Raw genomic sequence first — 17,590 nt, forward strand, 5'->3', positions numbered from 1 at the left:
GATGCGAAAAGCGCATCATCGGCGCGGATCAGATCACTGCTGGAGACTTTAGAGGCGGAGGTAAACGTAGCGGTAAGCGCTCGACGAGAACCGAGTGACGGCATGCGGCGAACATGTGCGTTGTCATCTGAGACGCGAGTTTGCGCCACAGATGGTGCGATTGTATGTGAGGAGGTGCGCGGAAGGGATCAAAGAACGGGCTTGCATCGTTCGGTGCCGACGGACTTCGCGCCAGCTCTGGGTATTGCGAATACACAAACAGAGATTGTGCGAGCGCGCGCGAAGCGGTGACCGGAGAGTTTCCATGGTCAGGATCTATCGATGTGGCAGTGCGCAGTAAAAACATTTCGGCCGGCATGGTTGACTTCGGCAGCATCTAGGGTGAATAATGCCGAGAGCCGGGGCGAACGCGAGGGCATATCGCAGGTAGCAACGCCAGGCCCGGGAAGTACGAGCACGCCGGTGGGTGATGGCGCGCAGCTGGGGGCGAAGTACCGACCTTGTGAGATGAATTACGATCAGAAGCGCGTGAATGATACCGCGGGTGCGCGGTTAGGCAAGCGTGAAGCCAGTATAGTGGGCCTGATGAAGCAAAGGCTGGGGACACGGACTACGGCACTCGACGACGACGAAACGTGGCTGGAGAGCGCGTTAGATGAAGAGCGCGCGAGCAAACCGAGGGGCCGATTTCTTAATGGGCAATAAGCAGACGCGGTCATGGTGGTAAAAAGTTGGTCTTTAGCATTGTCGAAGAAGGGCGGATTGACAGCGGAGCAATTTTTGAGGCGATTGCATGAAATGCAATCATTTTACAGATTTAAGGACGCAGAGATATTGTCGGCGCTAATGTTGTCGTTTACTAGCGCGGAAATGGCTTTATGGTGGGAAACGAATCGCCCGAGTAAGGATACATTGTCGGATTTTAAAGATGAATTCCAGCGCCAGTTTTGTCCGCGGCGATCGCGCGAGGACGTTTACGACGCGCTATGCCGCCGAACTCAAGGCGAAGATGAGCCATTAGGTGAATTTCTCACGGCCTTCCTGTATATTGCGAGTAGGTTAGAACCGAAGCTTTCGGAACGTAGGCAGCTTGAGCTGATTAAAAATAATTTATACCCGAAACTACGCAATTATATCAGGGCAAAAAAGGCTCAAATGCTCAAAGACCTTCGCGTTTACGGGGAGAGATTTGAACGCAGACAGGACATCGAAAATCGCTACCGCTCGCCGCCAGCGCCGCAGGAGTCGTTCATGCCAGAAGTTGCTTACGGCGGAGATTCGTCAAAAAGAATCGCGAAGACTAGTAGTTGTGCGAACTTCACGATGGGCGAACGGGTCTATGCGGTCGAGAATGAGAATAGAAAGGACTGCCAAGGAAATAAAAATAAGTCGGCAATAAAATCCATAGGCAGAAGCCGCAATCCGGATAGTGAAGGTGTAGCTCAACGAGAGGATGTGGATTCGTCAAAAGAGTTTCCGAGAGATATGGTGGCCATGTTATCGCAGCTAGTTCAATCGCAGAGGGGCCCGCCCAGGGGAAATGCGAGCCCTGCTGCGAGGAACGCTGCAGGGCGCGTGACCTTTCAGGGCGTATGCTATAAATGCGGGGGGCTGGGACATCGGAAGGCCGAGTGCTCAAGCCCAGAGAGCTTAAAGTCGACGCGAACAGGCTCGGAGCCGTTGGAGGCTGGAGGCGTGAGTGGCAGAGGGGTTTCTAACCAAAGTGCGAGTCGTAATCGGGGAAAGAACCTAGTGCGCTGCTACAAATGCCAACAGCTAGGACATTACGCGAATCGGTGTTCACAGGGAAGTAGAACAGGGTTAACGTGCCAAGGCTACGGTAAGGAAAATAAGACGTTGGAAACATGTCCGCAATGTCAGGTGTGGCTCAAAGCTCTGGAAAATTTAAAAGCGGGATCCAGTTGCCCGACGGATTCCGCGAAGTTGTGCGTAATAGGGCACCCAACGGGGCAAAAGTCGCGTTCATGAGGCTATTTTATAGCAAGTTCGCAGAGTTTCATCAGCAGGTTGAGCGAAATGAAGCTAGATTAGGCGCGAATAACGCAAAAATAGAGGCCTCTATGCAACGCGAATGCGCGAAAGATAGAATCAAGGAGAGTTCGAGGAAAGAGTTCGACTGGATCGAATTCAACGAACTATGATTAAGAATGCGTGAAGCAGGGCCCGAGCGCGAGCATTGGAGTCAGGGAAAATGCTGGATGCACGCAAATCGGAGCGAAATCGAGGAAATGGGCAAGGGAGTCCGACGCTCGGGCGTGAGTCGAGAGGTGAATCGATGAGAACGCGCGGGGTGGATCAGCCGGACAGGAACTCGATGGGAACTGCAGAGATCGTGCGGTCTTCGAGAAGTCCAGAGGGGAATGCGGCGCGTGCGCGACCGGTTCCGAAACAAACTCGGACTGAGAAATCACCTCAGCAGGCTGGAAACTCAAAAACTGACGACTTTGACGGTGTAGACGAGACGTCGTCGCGATCCGTCACCTCGTTCAGGGAGTTTATGGTGCTAAGCGGAGAAATAGCAGTTAGGGCGACACCGATCGCATCGGGTTTGGGAGCGTCGGATGGCACAAGATGCGAGTCGACACGCAAAGATTTGACGGATAGTCGGGGAGCGAGAAGCGAGGTGAGTCATCGGGGACCGGTGTAGGTTGCTCGCGCTTTTGTGCTCGTGTTTGCGTGGGCGAACCAAAAGTGGACGCGGTGGAAAATCGCGAGTTGTTGGTAGTCCATATCACGGGGAAGCCATACAGTGCGCTGTACGATTCAGGAGCGATGGTGACTATCGTGAGCCCGCGTATAGCAGCGACTTTGCAGACAAGATTGAGCCGTGCGACTTCGCGTTGTTCGAGTTTTCGGGAGTGAAAACCGGGATCGTGGGAAAACTTCGGCTCAGGGTTGAGATAGACGGAGTGTCACGAATAATCGTAGCGCGAGTCGTGGATGTACCAGTGCAATACGACATGATAATCGAGATGGACTTCATTCAGGAGTTCGGTATTGGCACGGATCATGCGAATGGGAGATGGCATATAGAGGATGGCCCGTGGCACTGATTCGTGGAGCTGAAGCGCAAAAGAGGGGAGTTCCCGAGTGATTCTGGGCTTGCGCGTGTTCGCGTTAGAGCCGAGGTCGCGGGGCTCTCCGAGTTGCGATCTTCGCAACGCGAGTTCGTGGAACGTCTGGTGCGGCGGGTAGTACCCGAGAAGTCGCCTGCGCGTACGCATTTAATTAAGCATAAGATCGACGTGCAGGGTGCACAACCAGAAAAAACTCCCTTAAGGCGATGTTCGCCACAGTTGATGGAGTTTATACGAAACGAGACAAAGAAATGGCTGGAATCGGGGCTAATCAGGAAATCGACAAGCGATTGGAGTAGCGCGCCGGTTATAGTCAGGAAACAAGATGGCACGAATTGAATGTGTATAGATTTAAGGTTGGTAAATAAGGCGACAAAAACAGATGTATATCCGATGCCGAGTATTGACTCAGTTCTCGATCGACTGCGTGGGGCGCGTTATATTTCTAAAATCGACTTGAAGAACACGTACTTGCAAGTACTGCTAAGCGAGGAGAGTAAGAGATATACGGCATTCGCGGTCCCGAGATTAGGGTTATTCGAATGTAATTATATGATCTTCGGATTAGTAAATGCTGATAAAGTAAAAGCTTTTCGGACCGGAATTTGAGCCATATGTTTTCAAATATTTAGACGACGTAATTGTAGTAACTGAGACTTTCGATGAGCATTTGGCTTAGCTTAAGCGAGCTCTACAGAAGCTAGTAAATGCGGGACTCGAAGTAAACGTGAAGAAATGTGAATTCGGGTGCTCCGAGGTGACGTTTTTGGGATACCGATTGGATAGTCAAGGGTTGCGACCTGACCCGGACCGGATTAAACCGGTGATTGACTTCCCGCAACCCCGAAACATCAAGCAGTTGCGACGTTTCCTCGGCATGTGCGGATGGTACGCGCGATTTATTGAGCACGAGAGCGAGATAAAAGTACCGCTCACGAAGATTACGCGCAGGAGCAAACGTTGGCACTTGGGGCAGGAGCAAACCGAAGCTTTCGAAAAGCTAAAGAAAGCGCTGACGGAGGCGCTGGTTTTGGCGAGACCCGATTATGCGAAGACTTTCTTTATTCATTGGGACGCATCGTCATATGCATTAGGTGCGTATCTAATTCAGAAGGACGAGGATGGGTTTGAACATCCTATATGCTACGCGAGTAGAATGTTGAATGTACACGAGCGTAATTATATTGTGTCGGAGTTGGAATGCGCGGCTGTAATAATGGGGATTAAAAAGTTTCGCTCTTATATTGAGGGAGTGCATTTCGTGGTAGTCACGGATCATACGGCACTTACTTGGCTACGCAATAAGAAGGGACCTACGGGTCGGTTGGCGCGTTGGGTTCTAGAACTCCAACAGTACGATTTTGAAATTGTGTACAGTAAAGGTCGCCTGCATCATACGCCGGACGCGTTATCGCGCGCGTATGAAGATGACGAAGAGGTAGCGGCATTTGCGACTATCAAGGATCCAGACTACTTACAGCGCATTAGAGATGTGCTTGCGAGACCGGATAAATTTCGGAATTGGCGAGTGGAGGACGGAATGTTGTATAGATTCTCGTCCGATAGACTACTTGATCCGGTCACAAATCGCAAACATTGCTGGCGCTTGGTAGTACCGTTAGAGCATAGGGCTCGAGTGATGCGAGACGCGTACTGCGAGCTATCGGCGGGACATTTCGGAAGGGAAAAGACATACGATAGAGTCGCGAGGGAGTATTCATGGCCCGGAATGTATTATGACGTCACGGAATTCGTGCAATCATGCGAGAAATGCCAACGGTATAAAATAGAACAACAATTACCAATGGGCCTCATGAGCAAGCGGGTAGTCGAGCAACCGTGGTTGGTAGTAGCGGCAGACGTGATTGAACTTCCGAGGAGTAAGAATAGGTTCAGATAAGTAAAATTAATTCCAATTTTGAGAGCCAACTTAATAAATGGAGAGTGCTACATATAATACATATAGGTTTAGATACTTGGTCGTGTTTCAGGACTTGTTCACGAAATACGTGGAGTTTAAACCTCTCGTGTCAGCTACGGGGAAAGCTCTCGCGCAAGCTTTTGAAGAGCTTATTTTGTATCGATGGGAGATACCGGGGTATATTGTCACGGATAATGGTAAGAATTTCTGTGGAAATGAGTTTCGAGCGACGTTAGACGAGTACAAGATTGAGCACGTACTTTGTCCGCCGTACCATCAGCAGGCGAATTTCGCCGAGCGAGCGATTAAGACGCTGAAGCTGATGGTTACGATTTTCGTCGATCCGGATCACAGGAATTGGGATAAGTATTTGCATGAATTCAGGCAGGCGTTGAATACGACGATACAGGCTAGCACAAAAGTCTCTCCGGCGTTCTTAAATTTCGGCCGCGAACCGCAGCAGGCTAAAAGTCTGCGTCGCGAGGTAGAAACGCGAACGCCGATCATCCGCTCGACAATCGAGGATTGGAGCGAGCGTATGGCGAGACTCGATGCGTTACGCGATCTTGTGATTAAACGTATTGAAGAAGCGCAAAATCGTCAAAAGAAACACTACAATAAAAAACGACGAGACGTAGAGTTTTCAGTCGGCGATCTAGTCTTGAGGCGAGCACACACTCTGTTAAGTGCGAGTGCGGGGAAAAGCGCAAAACTGGATCCACGATATACCGGTCCGTATAAGATTTTGCGAGTAGTTTCTCCGGGAATTTACATGTTGACCACGAATAACAACCCATGGCTCATGTATCGGAACTCAAAAGATAATTGCTTCCTCGTAGTACGAGGATAGGTAGTAGCCGAGAGTGATTTGTCTGTTGGGTGATGTTTGTGTGAGTGTGATGTTCGTATTGTTTATTTTATTTCTTTTATTTTTACGGATGAGTTAAGAGAAGATAGAACCGTGATTATCTGGTCAGCGGACTGGATGTCAGATGAGGTAGCTATGGATGTTGAGGCGGAAGGCGCGAATATACGGGTAGCTGTTTTGTCCGAGGCTGACGAGCCACAACCGATGCGACAGTTAGGTGAAACCGGGGCTTATGCGACGTCATCACATCAAGCTGCTGAAAAACCAGCTAAACCGTACAACATAGGTCGTGGCAAGGACAGGTACCGCGTGTTCCCCGATGGGACACGCATACCGGCACCAAGAGCGGGTGCGAAGGTTCGTCGTCGTAGGGAAAACCAACAGGCAAAAGCTGCGATGGCCGAGGTAGCGAGATCGCAGCCACAGCCTCAAAACGCAGACCAGAGTCAGCTCGAGGTAACGCACTCGCAACGACAGATTGTAGCAGGGGAAGGTGTGTGAACCGTGATCCGTTAGCAGTAATATTGGTAGAGTTAGCACGTTTAACACCAGAACAACGGGAAGAAGTGACCAGGATCTAACGCCAGGCGTGTGAGCTCGCTGCCAGGGCGATTGGCAAGGGCGCAGCTCCAGATAAAGCATGAGAAGGCTGTGGTACCAAATCTGTTCACTTTAAAAGGGTTTTATGTTGCTTTATTTTATTATATTTTTACTTTCTTTTTTGTTTTATGTATGGTATGTTTATTTATGTTTGTTTAGTTTTTTTTTCTTATTGATTTTGATGGTTGGTGAGCTGGATTATTGAAGTTTTATGATTTTGATTTTGTACTATAGTTTTAAGTTGTTTTCTCGCTGGTCCTGTGTTCGAGCGAGGAGGGTTGCGATGGGTAACCTACGGGTGCCTGCGGCTTCCGCGGCTTAGCGGAGGGCTGTGACAGGGTTATAGCGATGTTCGCTAGCCCTGTGTACGGCACTTTCCTTGCGCGAGCGCAGCGACCGAGTGTACGCTATATAGCGACTACATACTTGTGTCGTTGCAGGATTTGGAGAGAGGAGCGCGACGATCGGCGAGGTGTCGCCGTGAGTGCGAGTGAGAGCGAGTGAGAGCGAGTGAGAGCGAGAAGAGCGAGAAAGAGAGAGAGCGATTTTGACTGATTTTTGACGGCGAGAGAAGTGGGAGCGCGGTGGCGCGAGGCTTAGAAAATTAAGAGAGAGGAAGGGTAGTGAGACGCGAGCTCTCGAGTAATTAGGGCCGCCTAGGGAAAGACTGGAGGAGACAAGATTTCGGCAGGAAAGGAACTACTACCATCAGTGCGACTGCCACGTTTGCCAGGAGAACAAGTTGTTCGAAGCTGAGCCAGTGCAAGCAGTGACCATTCTCTGTCCACGAGGCAAAGGCCGTGCTGCGGCCCTTCCTGCAGCAACTTCAATCATCGCCAGGGCACCATTTCCTGCTGGTCTACGTTTTCGCCGGCGTCGCTTCTCTACCGACGAACCATCGGAATCCGGTGGGTCTAAGGCCAGTTTGTCTCTCTCGTGCCAGCTCTCGCTCGATTACAGACATTGGCGTATTTTGAGAAATTTATCTCGCGAACTCTGGTCGCGGAAAGGCTGAGCGAGCACGCTTACCGCGGTGAAGTAGATCTTGTAGCGATATTTGTGAAAAGGCGTCAATAAATGAGATCGCCATATGTAGTATAACTGAATTAAAGTGTCCGATTGTTTGTGTGAACCACCCGAACCAGAGCGAACTTCGGCCTGTGAAAGTCAGAGCCGGCTTTCTTTACCGAGAAAGAACCCAGAAAAATTAGCAGAGACCAGGCCAAGGCGCACGGTGGTTGTCCCCTCTCGCAAAGTTTGCTAAAAGCAATAAAATATAGCGCGGTTTTTATGATTTTATATTGAGTATATTGACGATTTCTCGCCTTGCTTTTTTGGACTTCAGACCAAAACTCTTCAATATTAATTTGAATCATTTTAACACTCCTTAAGTGAACGCATTAAAAAAAATTTTAACTTCATTACTACTTAAACTATAGTCAAAGTTTCAAGAATATAGTCAAAGATTAATATTATTCTAAGAATTTATTCTAAGTCATGTAACGAAATTTGTCAGCAGTGTTTTTGCAAGATGTCTGCAAAGTTTCTCTGAAACATTTCGAAAGTTGCCACGGAATATTTCATAGAAATATTGGTGCAACGTTCCTGCAAGATTTGTCTGAAATGTTTCACGAACCCTTCAAAATCTTTCATGAAACATTTCTCGAAATGTTTCAGAAAGGTTTCTGCAAAGTTCAACCATATTTGAAGCATGTCAATTAAAAGTTATTCAGTTGTGTACGTTATGGAAAAATATTGAAATTTATTGAATAACATTGGATTCAAAGTGATTAGACGAATATTTTTTCAAATTATATTTAAAAAAAATTTTATATTATTGAAACCATAATCATGTTTTTTCATTGAATGTTATTGCAATTGAATATTTTTGGAAATGATTCAAGTTCAATAATTGGCATGTTTATTGAAAACCATCTATATTATTGAAATTGATTGGATATTATTGAAATTTAATAATTTTGATTAATTTTCAATATTACATTTTTAGCAGGGATTTTTTACATATTTTAAAATTTATTTGAGTAATATATTGTGTATCATAATTTAAATAATGTTGTAGCTATTTACTAAATAACTTGAAATAATTGTGACGTCCGGGTCACTATCTCAGGTACGTCTGAGGCGGACGTAATCTCAGGTGCTCTATTTGGTTTGCGTGCGTACGCTTAAACCGGGACGAGCAATTGGAGAATCAGAGCTTGTCTATTTCACGTTTCGCGTAAAAAGAGTGAAAAATAAAACTTGACTGCAAGCCTTCCATCAAACACCAGGGTCCAATGGAATCGAAACTTGGATGTGAAAATCCCAAACCTTGCCGGAATTATCACATAAAAGAATTTAAGTTTACTTTAACGGCGCGACTGTTTTATAGAAAAGTATCCCAATCCTTGTTTGTATTACTCTTCTAAGACTTGTTTTTTTGAATTACGATCTTACTATTTTACTAGAAAGGAAGAGGAAAGATAGAAATAAAAATTTTGTTTAAACTTACTTTTGTTTTATTCAATGGACTTGGCTGGTACTTGGAGAATCCGAATCTGACACTTGGTCGAATGTAGTAAAGCTTAAGAGGCTTGCGAGGAGCGAGAGAGTGGACGATTTTCGCTTGCGCACGCCCTTTCAAACCCTGGGGGTGGTTGGGAGGAAAATCCCTCTTTCAGTCCCATAAAATTTGGGAAGAGTGGAAATGCCAGTAAATTCTAATTGGCTGACCGAGATTTTCCCTCCTTTTCTCTTTCCGATTTCAGGCCCTAATTGGTTCAGGGGCGTGGTGAGAATTGGGGGCGCGCGTTCAAGAGTTTGGGCCCTATCTCGCTAGATGACTCTCCAAGTACCATTTTCATTACAGATTTTCTTATAATTATTAATTTATTTATTACGTAAAATTGTTACAATTAATTCTTAATAATAACGCAAGTTTCTTAATATTTAACATATTTTACGCGAAAATCTTTGATCCTACATGTTTACAATTAGTAACTTAAATAATTAACTCAATTCGTTGTTTAAATAATATGGAATGAAAAAGGGGCATTATTTAATTGTGAACTATATAACTGATTTGCTAAAATTCATTCAAGTAACTGTTTTTCGACTATGTATCTCATTTTCTAATTTATAATTTAAAAACTTTGAGATATTTTCGATGATTGCACGGTAACTATGTTTCTAATCAAAAAGTGTGTGAGAGGTTTCAAGAAGCTGCGAAATTTTCCTATCATGCTGTTATTTTCCCGATTCATTTGTGTAAAATTAATTATTAAGATTTTTTTTTTTATAGCAAAAGTTTTAACTTCTAAAAGTGGAAAACTTTTGAGTGAAATCGAATAACAGGATGCAGGCGGAATTCCGCGGCTCCTTTACTCTATATCTAAACCTACTCAAAAAAAACTTTACGATCTTTCGAGGTAAAATTTGGAAAGCGCGCGACAAAGGGACGGCTATTTTCACGTGTCCTCCAGCTGCTTCAGCTGAATGCTCTCCCTTTGCTCATTTACGGAGTTAAAATTTAAGCTACGCAAAAGTACATGAGGAAAAAATAATTTATTGATAATAAACGGCCCAACGTTACATAATTAAAAACATATTACTGAAAATACTATTATATCGTATAGTTATAGTTAGAAGTCGGAAAATAATAATTATTAATTATTGATTTCTAAATATATTTAGTAATATTAATTAGCAATAAATTATTTATTAAAAAAAGATATTGTTATAATGATGATTGCATTTATAGTTGCAATTTAAAAAATACTAATTTGTAAATTTGAAGAGTCGAATTTTATTTCAATTCGCTAGAAGGCGGTGGATCGCCGACTCAGCACCGATATGCTAACACACATATATTCAATTATTCGCATATATTTATGGCTACTCGGCTATAAATCTATCTGATGATTAGCTATCAGCCTCCTGTATTTCTTATGTGGTAGCTATTATTGGTAAGTACAAAGTAAAATATTCCATATCTACAGGGTGTCCCATTTTAAAGGAACCACCCCGAAATTTTCTACGGTTGGCGTTCTACAAAAAAAATTGTTCCTATAATTTTGATCCCGAATTCGGAAAGAGCGAGAAATTGGATTACTTTGGGTTATTAAAATTAATCTTACCCTTGTCCGATCATCCTTGTGCATAGATAAAGAAAATAATAAATTTGACCACTACATGACCTTACGCCGGGGGGGGGGGGGTAACAGTACCCCACACATAATACTTTATCTGAACGTAGAATTTCTCGCTCTTTCCGAATCCGGGATCAAAATTATAAGTTCCTATTCAATAATTGAATTTGACCTTCAAATGACCTTGAAAATAAATCTCAAGGTCAAATCCGATTTCTGGGAAAGGTCCCTCATTGTCTCTAACAACTTTTGTCTGAACAAATTTTTCGTAGAACACCAACCGTAGAAAATTTCGGGGTGGTTCTTTTAAAATGGGACACCCTGTATTGTATTGTTTGTCGGTTAAAGAGTGGTAATAATCTGATTAAATTGTTCTAGAAATTTCATTGCCGCTTCTATTCCAAATAAATAAAGGGAAATAATAAATTTACAGGAAAATAGTTTCTCCGGATTTAGCTGAACGGTTAGTATTATATACTTATAACAAGTACTACATTTCATATTACGAGGGGGGGGGGGGTCAATAAGTCTTTACAAAATCCAAGAGATGGCGCTCGTCACGCTTAAATGATAATGTTTTTGGCAAGCAATATTACTAGCTAGATATCGTACAAAGTTTCAGCTCGATTCATTTAGTCGTTTTTTTGTGAGCGTTGGTTGAACAAAAAGTTATTGGTTTATTTGAAAAATGGAAAAAACAGAGTTTCGAACGGTGATAGAACATTTTCATTTGAAAGGCCTTACACCAAAAGAAATCACAGTTGAGTTGAATGCCGTTCATTGCAAGTCTGCCCCTGTGTTTAAGACTGTTTATAACTGGGTAAATGAATTTAAACGCGGCCGTACAACAACAAAAGATGAACCTTGTTCAGGACGCCCCGTAAAAGTGAGTACGCCCGAAATAGTCAACAAAATCCACAATATGATGTTAAGTGATAGAAGATTAAAATTGCGAAAATTAATTGAGGCCACAGGGGTATCAAAGGATACAATCATTTCAATTTTGCATGAAAAATTGGGGATGAAAAAAATATCAGCAAGATGGATGCCGCGTTTGCTCACTGTTGAAAACAAACGAACCCGCGTGGTTACCTCTGAGGCTCTTTTGGCACGCATACGTCGTAATCCGGAAGACTTTTGGCGTCGACTCGTAACTGTAGACGAAACATGGGTACACCACTACACTCCTGAAACCAAAGAACAGTCCAAACAATGGATTACCACAGGAGAACCACCCCCAAAGAAGGCAAAAACAGTAAAGTCAGCTGGCAAGATTATGGCCACGGTTTTCTGGTATGAGTTTGGAATCATCTACATCGACTACTTGGAAAAGGGCTATATGATCACTGGACAATATTATGCGTCATTATTAGGTTAGCTGAAAGAAAAAATCAAAGAAAAACGTCCTCACTTGAACAAAAAAAAATGCCTCTTTCTTCAAGACAATGTTCGAGTTCACACGTGTGCAGTTTCGATGGCAAAAATTAACGATTTAAAGTTCGAATTAATTGACCATCTACCATATTCGCCTGATTAGGCTCCCAATGACTTTTTCTTATTTCCTAACCTCAAAAAATGGCTTGCCGGACAACGATTCACGTCGAATGAAGAAGTCTTCGCCGAAACAAATGCCTATTTTGAGGGTTTTCAGAAATCATATTTTTCAGATGGCTTAAAAAAACTGGAAGGCCGTTTAATAAAATGTATCGACCTTCAAGGAGATTATGATGAAAAATTAAAAAAAATTATTTACGCAAAACTTTTTTTTCCTTCTTTTTTTAGAAGGACCTCCCCTCGTACGTACGTTTTCAAATCTTGATAATTCTAATTCTATTTCTATTATAATTTCAAATATTGATTTTCAAAGAGGTAATTAATAATTTTAAAAAAATGTATTCATTGCAGTTATTTTAATTTACCCTCCACTGTAAGAGAGAAAGACTTGTGAAGCTGATGCCCAAAAAATTTTTTTAAACATATTTTTGAGTTTTCATGACCTAAAACGTTTTCTCCCTTTTCCGGATTAAGTCTCCGCTTGAAATTTTATTTCCAGATTTTCCATTTTTAAGAAAATTGCGAAAAAAATCGGGCGTTCAGACTGCGCGCAATATGCATTGAACATTTTTCTCCTGTTTAAAAAGAAATAATATCGATAGCGGATTATAGCTCCTTATTCCCGGATTACGAAACAATTTTCCTTTTGTCGATTTTCTATCCAAAATTGAGGAAAATGTAAAGATTAGTAATATGCGGCAGTTAGTCGATAAAACAGGTCAAACATTTGCTAATCACCAGATATCCCTATGCGAGATCTACAGTGCGTACAGTCACTGTATTATACAAAAGAAGAAACCGATGAATGAACATTTACTATTATTTATAATAAAATTGTGGTAGTTATATTTTTACACCATTTTTCTGAATTAACCATTTATGACGTAACAATAAATTATTGTACATTATTTATACAGTCGTGTTTAATGACAAATATTTCAAGTCATTGATTAACCACTGGCATATATATAGCTAAAACGAAAATGCTTGCAACAAACTCAAATACTTAATTTCTTATTATTTGCTATTCTACTGTGTAATTATTTATTACTTAAAATAATTTAAACGTACGAATAGTTTTAATGCCACACCTAACAAACTTGAACTGAACTTAAAAATTGAATTCGCATGAAATAAAAATTACGTTTTCTTTTTAAAATCAGATATTTTTACGTGATCTACATATTGAATGATACTTCGTTTTTATAAAATCAAATTGTATAGATTCATGGTAGTTTTAAAAATAACGTTATGGCTGTTATTAGAATTATTACCTGACACAAATGTTACAATTGCTTTGATATTAGAAAAATGTTTGTGTAATTTGAAATCAACAAAAGTTTTAACAAAATCATGTACTATTTATGTAAATAGACTTTTTCAACGTGTTAAAACAGAGAAAGTAAACATTTAATAAATTTGTATCGAAAAATAATTTTAAATCATGTACTATTATTGCCAAGATTTTAACTGTTGATCATAGTTTCAGTTCAAAAAGTAACTGTGATTTAATCATCAAAATAGTCTATTAAATGTATAAACAATTTGTAAGACCGGGCAAGTAAATATTTTGACAAAATAGATATTTACTTAATCGTTTATATGTTACAATCACCCACTATTTATACGCAGAGACACGCTAATAAACCAATCATTAGCATTTTGAGAGTGTACTATTCAACTCAACATCTTTATTTTGACAGATCAGATATGTTAATGTCGTAAAAATACAAAATATTAGTGTTTTGTACTATAACAAAACACTGCGGAGCCGGTACACGGCATCCTTATGAGAGAAGCTACTGATCTTTTTCGCCTTAATCGAATCTCCTTTATCTTAATTTGCCGCTTTGATTGCTTTTTTATTCCAAAATCCAAAAGATCGTCGTCGCGCAGTGTATTCGTCTACCTTCATAGTCCTCATATTCAGTAAGATACTTACCAGGATGCCGTGTACCGGCTCCGCATATAATACGTGTTTTGTTATAGTGCAAAACACTAATATTATATGCTATAGGCCGGGTACACGGCATCCTTATGAGAGACGTGTCTGTTATCTACTGGATATAAAATCAATGCTATGTGATAAATAAAATAAAATATTATATAATGAAAATCAAAATGTTAGAAGAAAATAATTTCTTTTTATTAACAAACAAACAAAATATTGGTTGATTAAATTTCAATAACTAAATGCATTCAAAGTTCTTTTATAATAAACTTGAAGAATTGCTATTTTCACACTGAACTTCTTTGCAATAATGATTACGGAAAGTTTCTACACACCGCCAATTACCATGATCTAAAATATCTTGAATAGGCAGATTGTCTAACCAGGCGCGAGAAGCTACTGCTGAACGAACACTACCAGGTGAATCGTCTATACCAGCATTTTTGAGTACAGAACGAATCCAATTCGCTATTATAGTACTTGAAGCAGCTTTCTTTTTACCTGTTATTGAGACAAAAAGAGGTTCTCCGTCTACTTCTCTTCTTCTTTCTCTTGAGAAATTCAAATATTTATTTATCAACGAAACAGGGCATAACCACTCATTGGAATGTTTAAGTAATTTCCAGCCCGACTATCGGAAAGAAGCACGATCTGTTTTTGAACCAAAACTCTGCCACAAAACGATCTCATCGTTGCTGTTTTGAAAATGTCCATCTGAGATCTTTAAAAGTGTTAAATCGTGTACTCTTCTTCCAGACGCTAATAGTAGTAAAGCTGCAGTTCTTCGTGAAATCTCGAACAAAGTTTGCTTTATTGGAGCTATAGCTAGCCAATTCATCAAGATTTGGGTATCCCATATAACCTTTTTATTTTCTACTGGTTTAGCTATAGAGATGGCTTTTAATATTTGGCGAACTAAAAACTCCGAAGCAAGATTAATAGATGTTCCTCCTGAACAAAAAGTTGAAATGGCTGATTTGTGCAATAAAATAGTATTATAAGCTAACTTGTTAACAAGAAATAAGCCAGCTAAAAATCTTGCTAAATCACTACCTGAAGGAGCACCAGGGTTTACGTGGTTTAGCGAACACCAATCTATCCATCTCTTTAATGGAGCTTTATATGTGTTCAATGTTGAATCACGCCAACTTTGTTTTAGCAAATTTAACTCCTCTGAAGACCAATTACCTGTCAAGTTGCTCCACACCCAACCATCCACGCTTGCAGAGTAAGCTGATCCACTTCGCTGGGTGGTTATCCCGTTGACAGATCGATCAAGACTTTGTTCAAGTCTGTTATTTCCATTGGTGGTTCTTTGCTCCGGTTCATTAGATTCGACATCCAAAACGTTTGGTTCCACATGGGTGCAATTATCACGTAGTTGCCTTGGCATTTGTTGAGATGTGCCAAAACTCTCGGAATCAAGCTCGGGGGAGGAAAGACCCATACCAGTTTGAATTTCCATGTCTTGCTGAATGCGTCGATAAAAAGTGCTCGATGATCCTTGGGATTCAAAGACACATAACGGTCCACTACCATAGATCTCTTCGAAGCGAACAGATCTATCTCCGGAGTACCCCACTTTTTGAAAATCTTGTTCCTCGTCTCTATCAATAGATGCCATTCGGGTATTGGTTTCTTTCTGGAGAGACGGTCTGCTATACCATTGTATCTTCCTGGGAGATAAGCAGCTGTTAAAGTTACATTCATCGAGTCGTCTAGTTGTAACACATGAAACGTCAAATCGAGAAGCTCTATCGAACGAGTCCCGCCCTCTTTGTTGATATAAGCGACCAGGGTACGATTGTCCGATTGAACGAGAATATGTGCATTTCGAAGTTCTTGGGGAAACTCTTGTAATGACGCGTAGACTGCGTACAGTTCCTTTTTGTTGGAGTGCCATGATCTCTGGCGTGCTGTCCACGACCCTGATGTGTGAATATTGTTTACTTGAGCTCCCCAGCCAGCGTCCGCAGCATCCGTAGTCAGATAATGGGTGACTGGGCGCTTATGTAGTGGAGTAGTGGTTGAAAGAGCTTCCTTCCACCAAACCAATTCGTCCATTACTCGATGTTGGACACTGCGCCTTTCTCGCTGTCTGCCCTGTCGGAATTCTCTCTGAAACAACTGGAGATAACGGCAGTGCAGCCGACCCCGATGAATGGCAAAGCAAGCGAAGTTCAGCGATCCCAGTACGCTCTGAAGTTGTTGGAAAGTACAACTCTTGTCCTTTATGACTCTGTCTAGAGTCTCTGAGATGGAAATTACCTTGTCGTTTGGTAGACGTACAAGATTGAGGTGAGTATTCCACACAAGGTCTAGAAATTCGATCTCCTGGCAAGGCTCCAAAATGCATTTCTGTGCTTTGATTTGCCAGCCCAAGGATCTCAGAAAATTTAGTTCCTCGGGAATTTGAGATGTTAATTTGGCTCGGTCTTGCGAGGCCAAAAGAAAGTCGTCCAGATAAACAATCACCCTTACACTTTTCGACCGAAGGATCTCTGCAATCCAATTCATTATCATCGCAAAGATGTAAGGTCAGATGAGAGGGCGAAGGGCAAGCTCGTCATCTGAAGCAATTCCTCCTTGTAAATCAGACGAAGGAGATTGCGGTGAGATGCGGCTATTGGGATGTGAAAATAAGCTTGGCTGAAATCGATTTTTACTATCCAGTCCTCGTCTTGTAAAAAATTCGGAATTTGAAAGTGAGAGATGAGACTGAACTTCTTTACTTGAACATGATTGTTCAGGCCTCTTAAATCGAAAATAGGACGGTTTTCGCCTGAAGATTTCCTTATCAGAAACATTTTGGAAATAAAACTGTGTTCGTCCGATGATGGTTTCTCCAGAATTTTTTGTTGTTTTAATTGGATTTGTTCGGTCATTGCAAATGATTCCTCAGTTTTGAAATTTGACACTCTTCAATTTCGAATTAGCGGAGGTTTCGATACAAGAGGTATTCGAGTTCCAGCTATAATCTTGAGAATGTGTTGCGGGGCTCCGACATCTTTCCATTGATCTTGAAAGTGAAAGAGGCGGCCTCCTGAAAAATCTTTCTTCATTAGATAGTCATTTATTGTTATTTTTCTTACGAAAGAAATCCTCCCCAAATTTGGGTTTAGATTGTTCCTTCTTTGGCTGACTCTTGTTGTTTTTATAATTATTATTCGAACGTTGACCTTGATTCTCCTTAGGTACGAACTGTTTACGAGAATTTTGATGAAAGCGATTGGAACCTCTTGAAGATGATTGGTCCGACTTTTGAGAGTTCCTCTTGGTAACATAAGAAGGTGTATTTAACCACACCTGAGCTCCGCCTAAAGATTGTATCAAAGTAGATAAACGCTCCTTTGCGAAAAGATAATCCAAACTCGGAGGTAGTTTGCGTAAAGCCATCTGAAGATTCTTATTTGGAAGATCGGCAATTAAACGCTCTCTTCTGGTCTCAAT

The 17,590-nt window shown here is 41.8% G+C and overlaps 1 protein-coding gene across 1 annotated transcript; it reads right to left on the reverse strand.

Annotated features, from left to right (window-relative positions):
- Positions 1-15,394: 15,394 nt before the first annotated feature.
- On the reverse strand, positions 15,395-16,657 carry LOC131675418 (uncharacterized). Its single transcript, XM_058954396.1, has one exon. The coding sequence runs from the start codon at positions 16,655-16,657 to the stop codon at positions 15,395-15,397; it is 1,263 nt and encodes a 420-aa protein (XP_058810379.1).
- Positions 16,658-17,590: the final 933 nt, after the last annotated feature.

The sequence above is a fragment of the Phymastichus coffea genome, unplaced genomic scaffold, assembly GCF_024137745.1.
Source record: "Phymastichus coffea isolate CEN01 unplaced genomic scaffold, Cenicafe_Pcof_1.1 PCOF00020, whole genome shotgun sequence".
Classification (NCBI taxonomy): Eukaryota; Metazoa; Arthropoda; class Insecta; order Hymenoptera; family Eulophidae; genus Phymastichus; species Phymastichus coffea.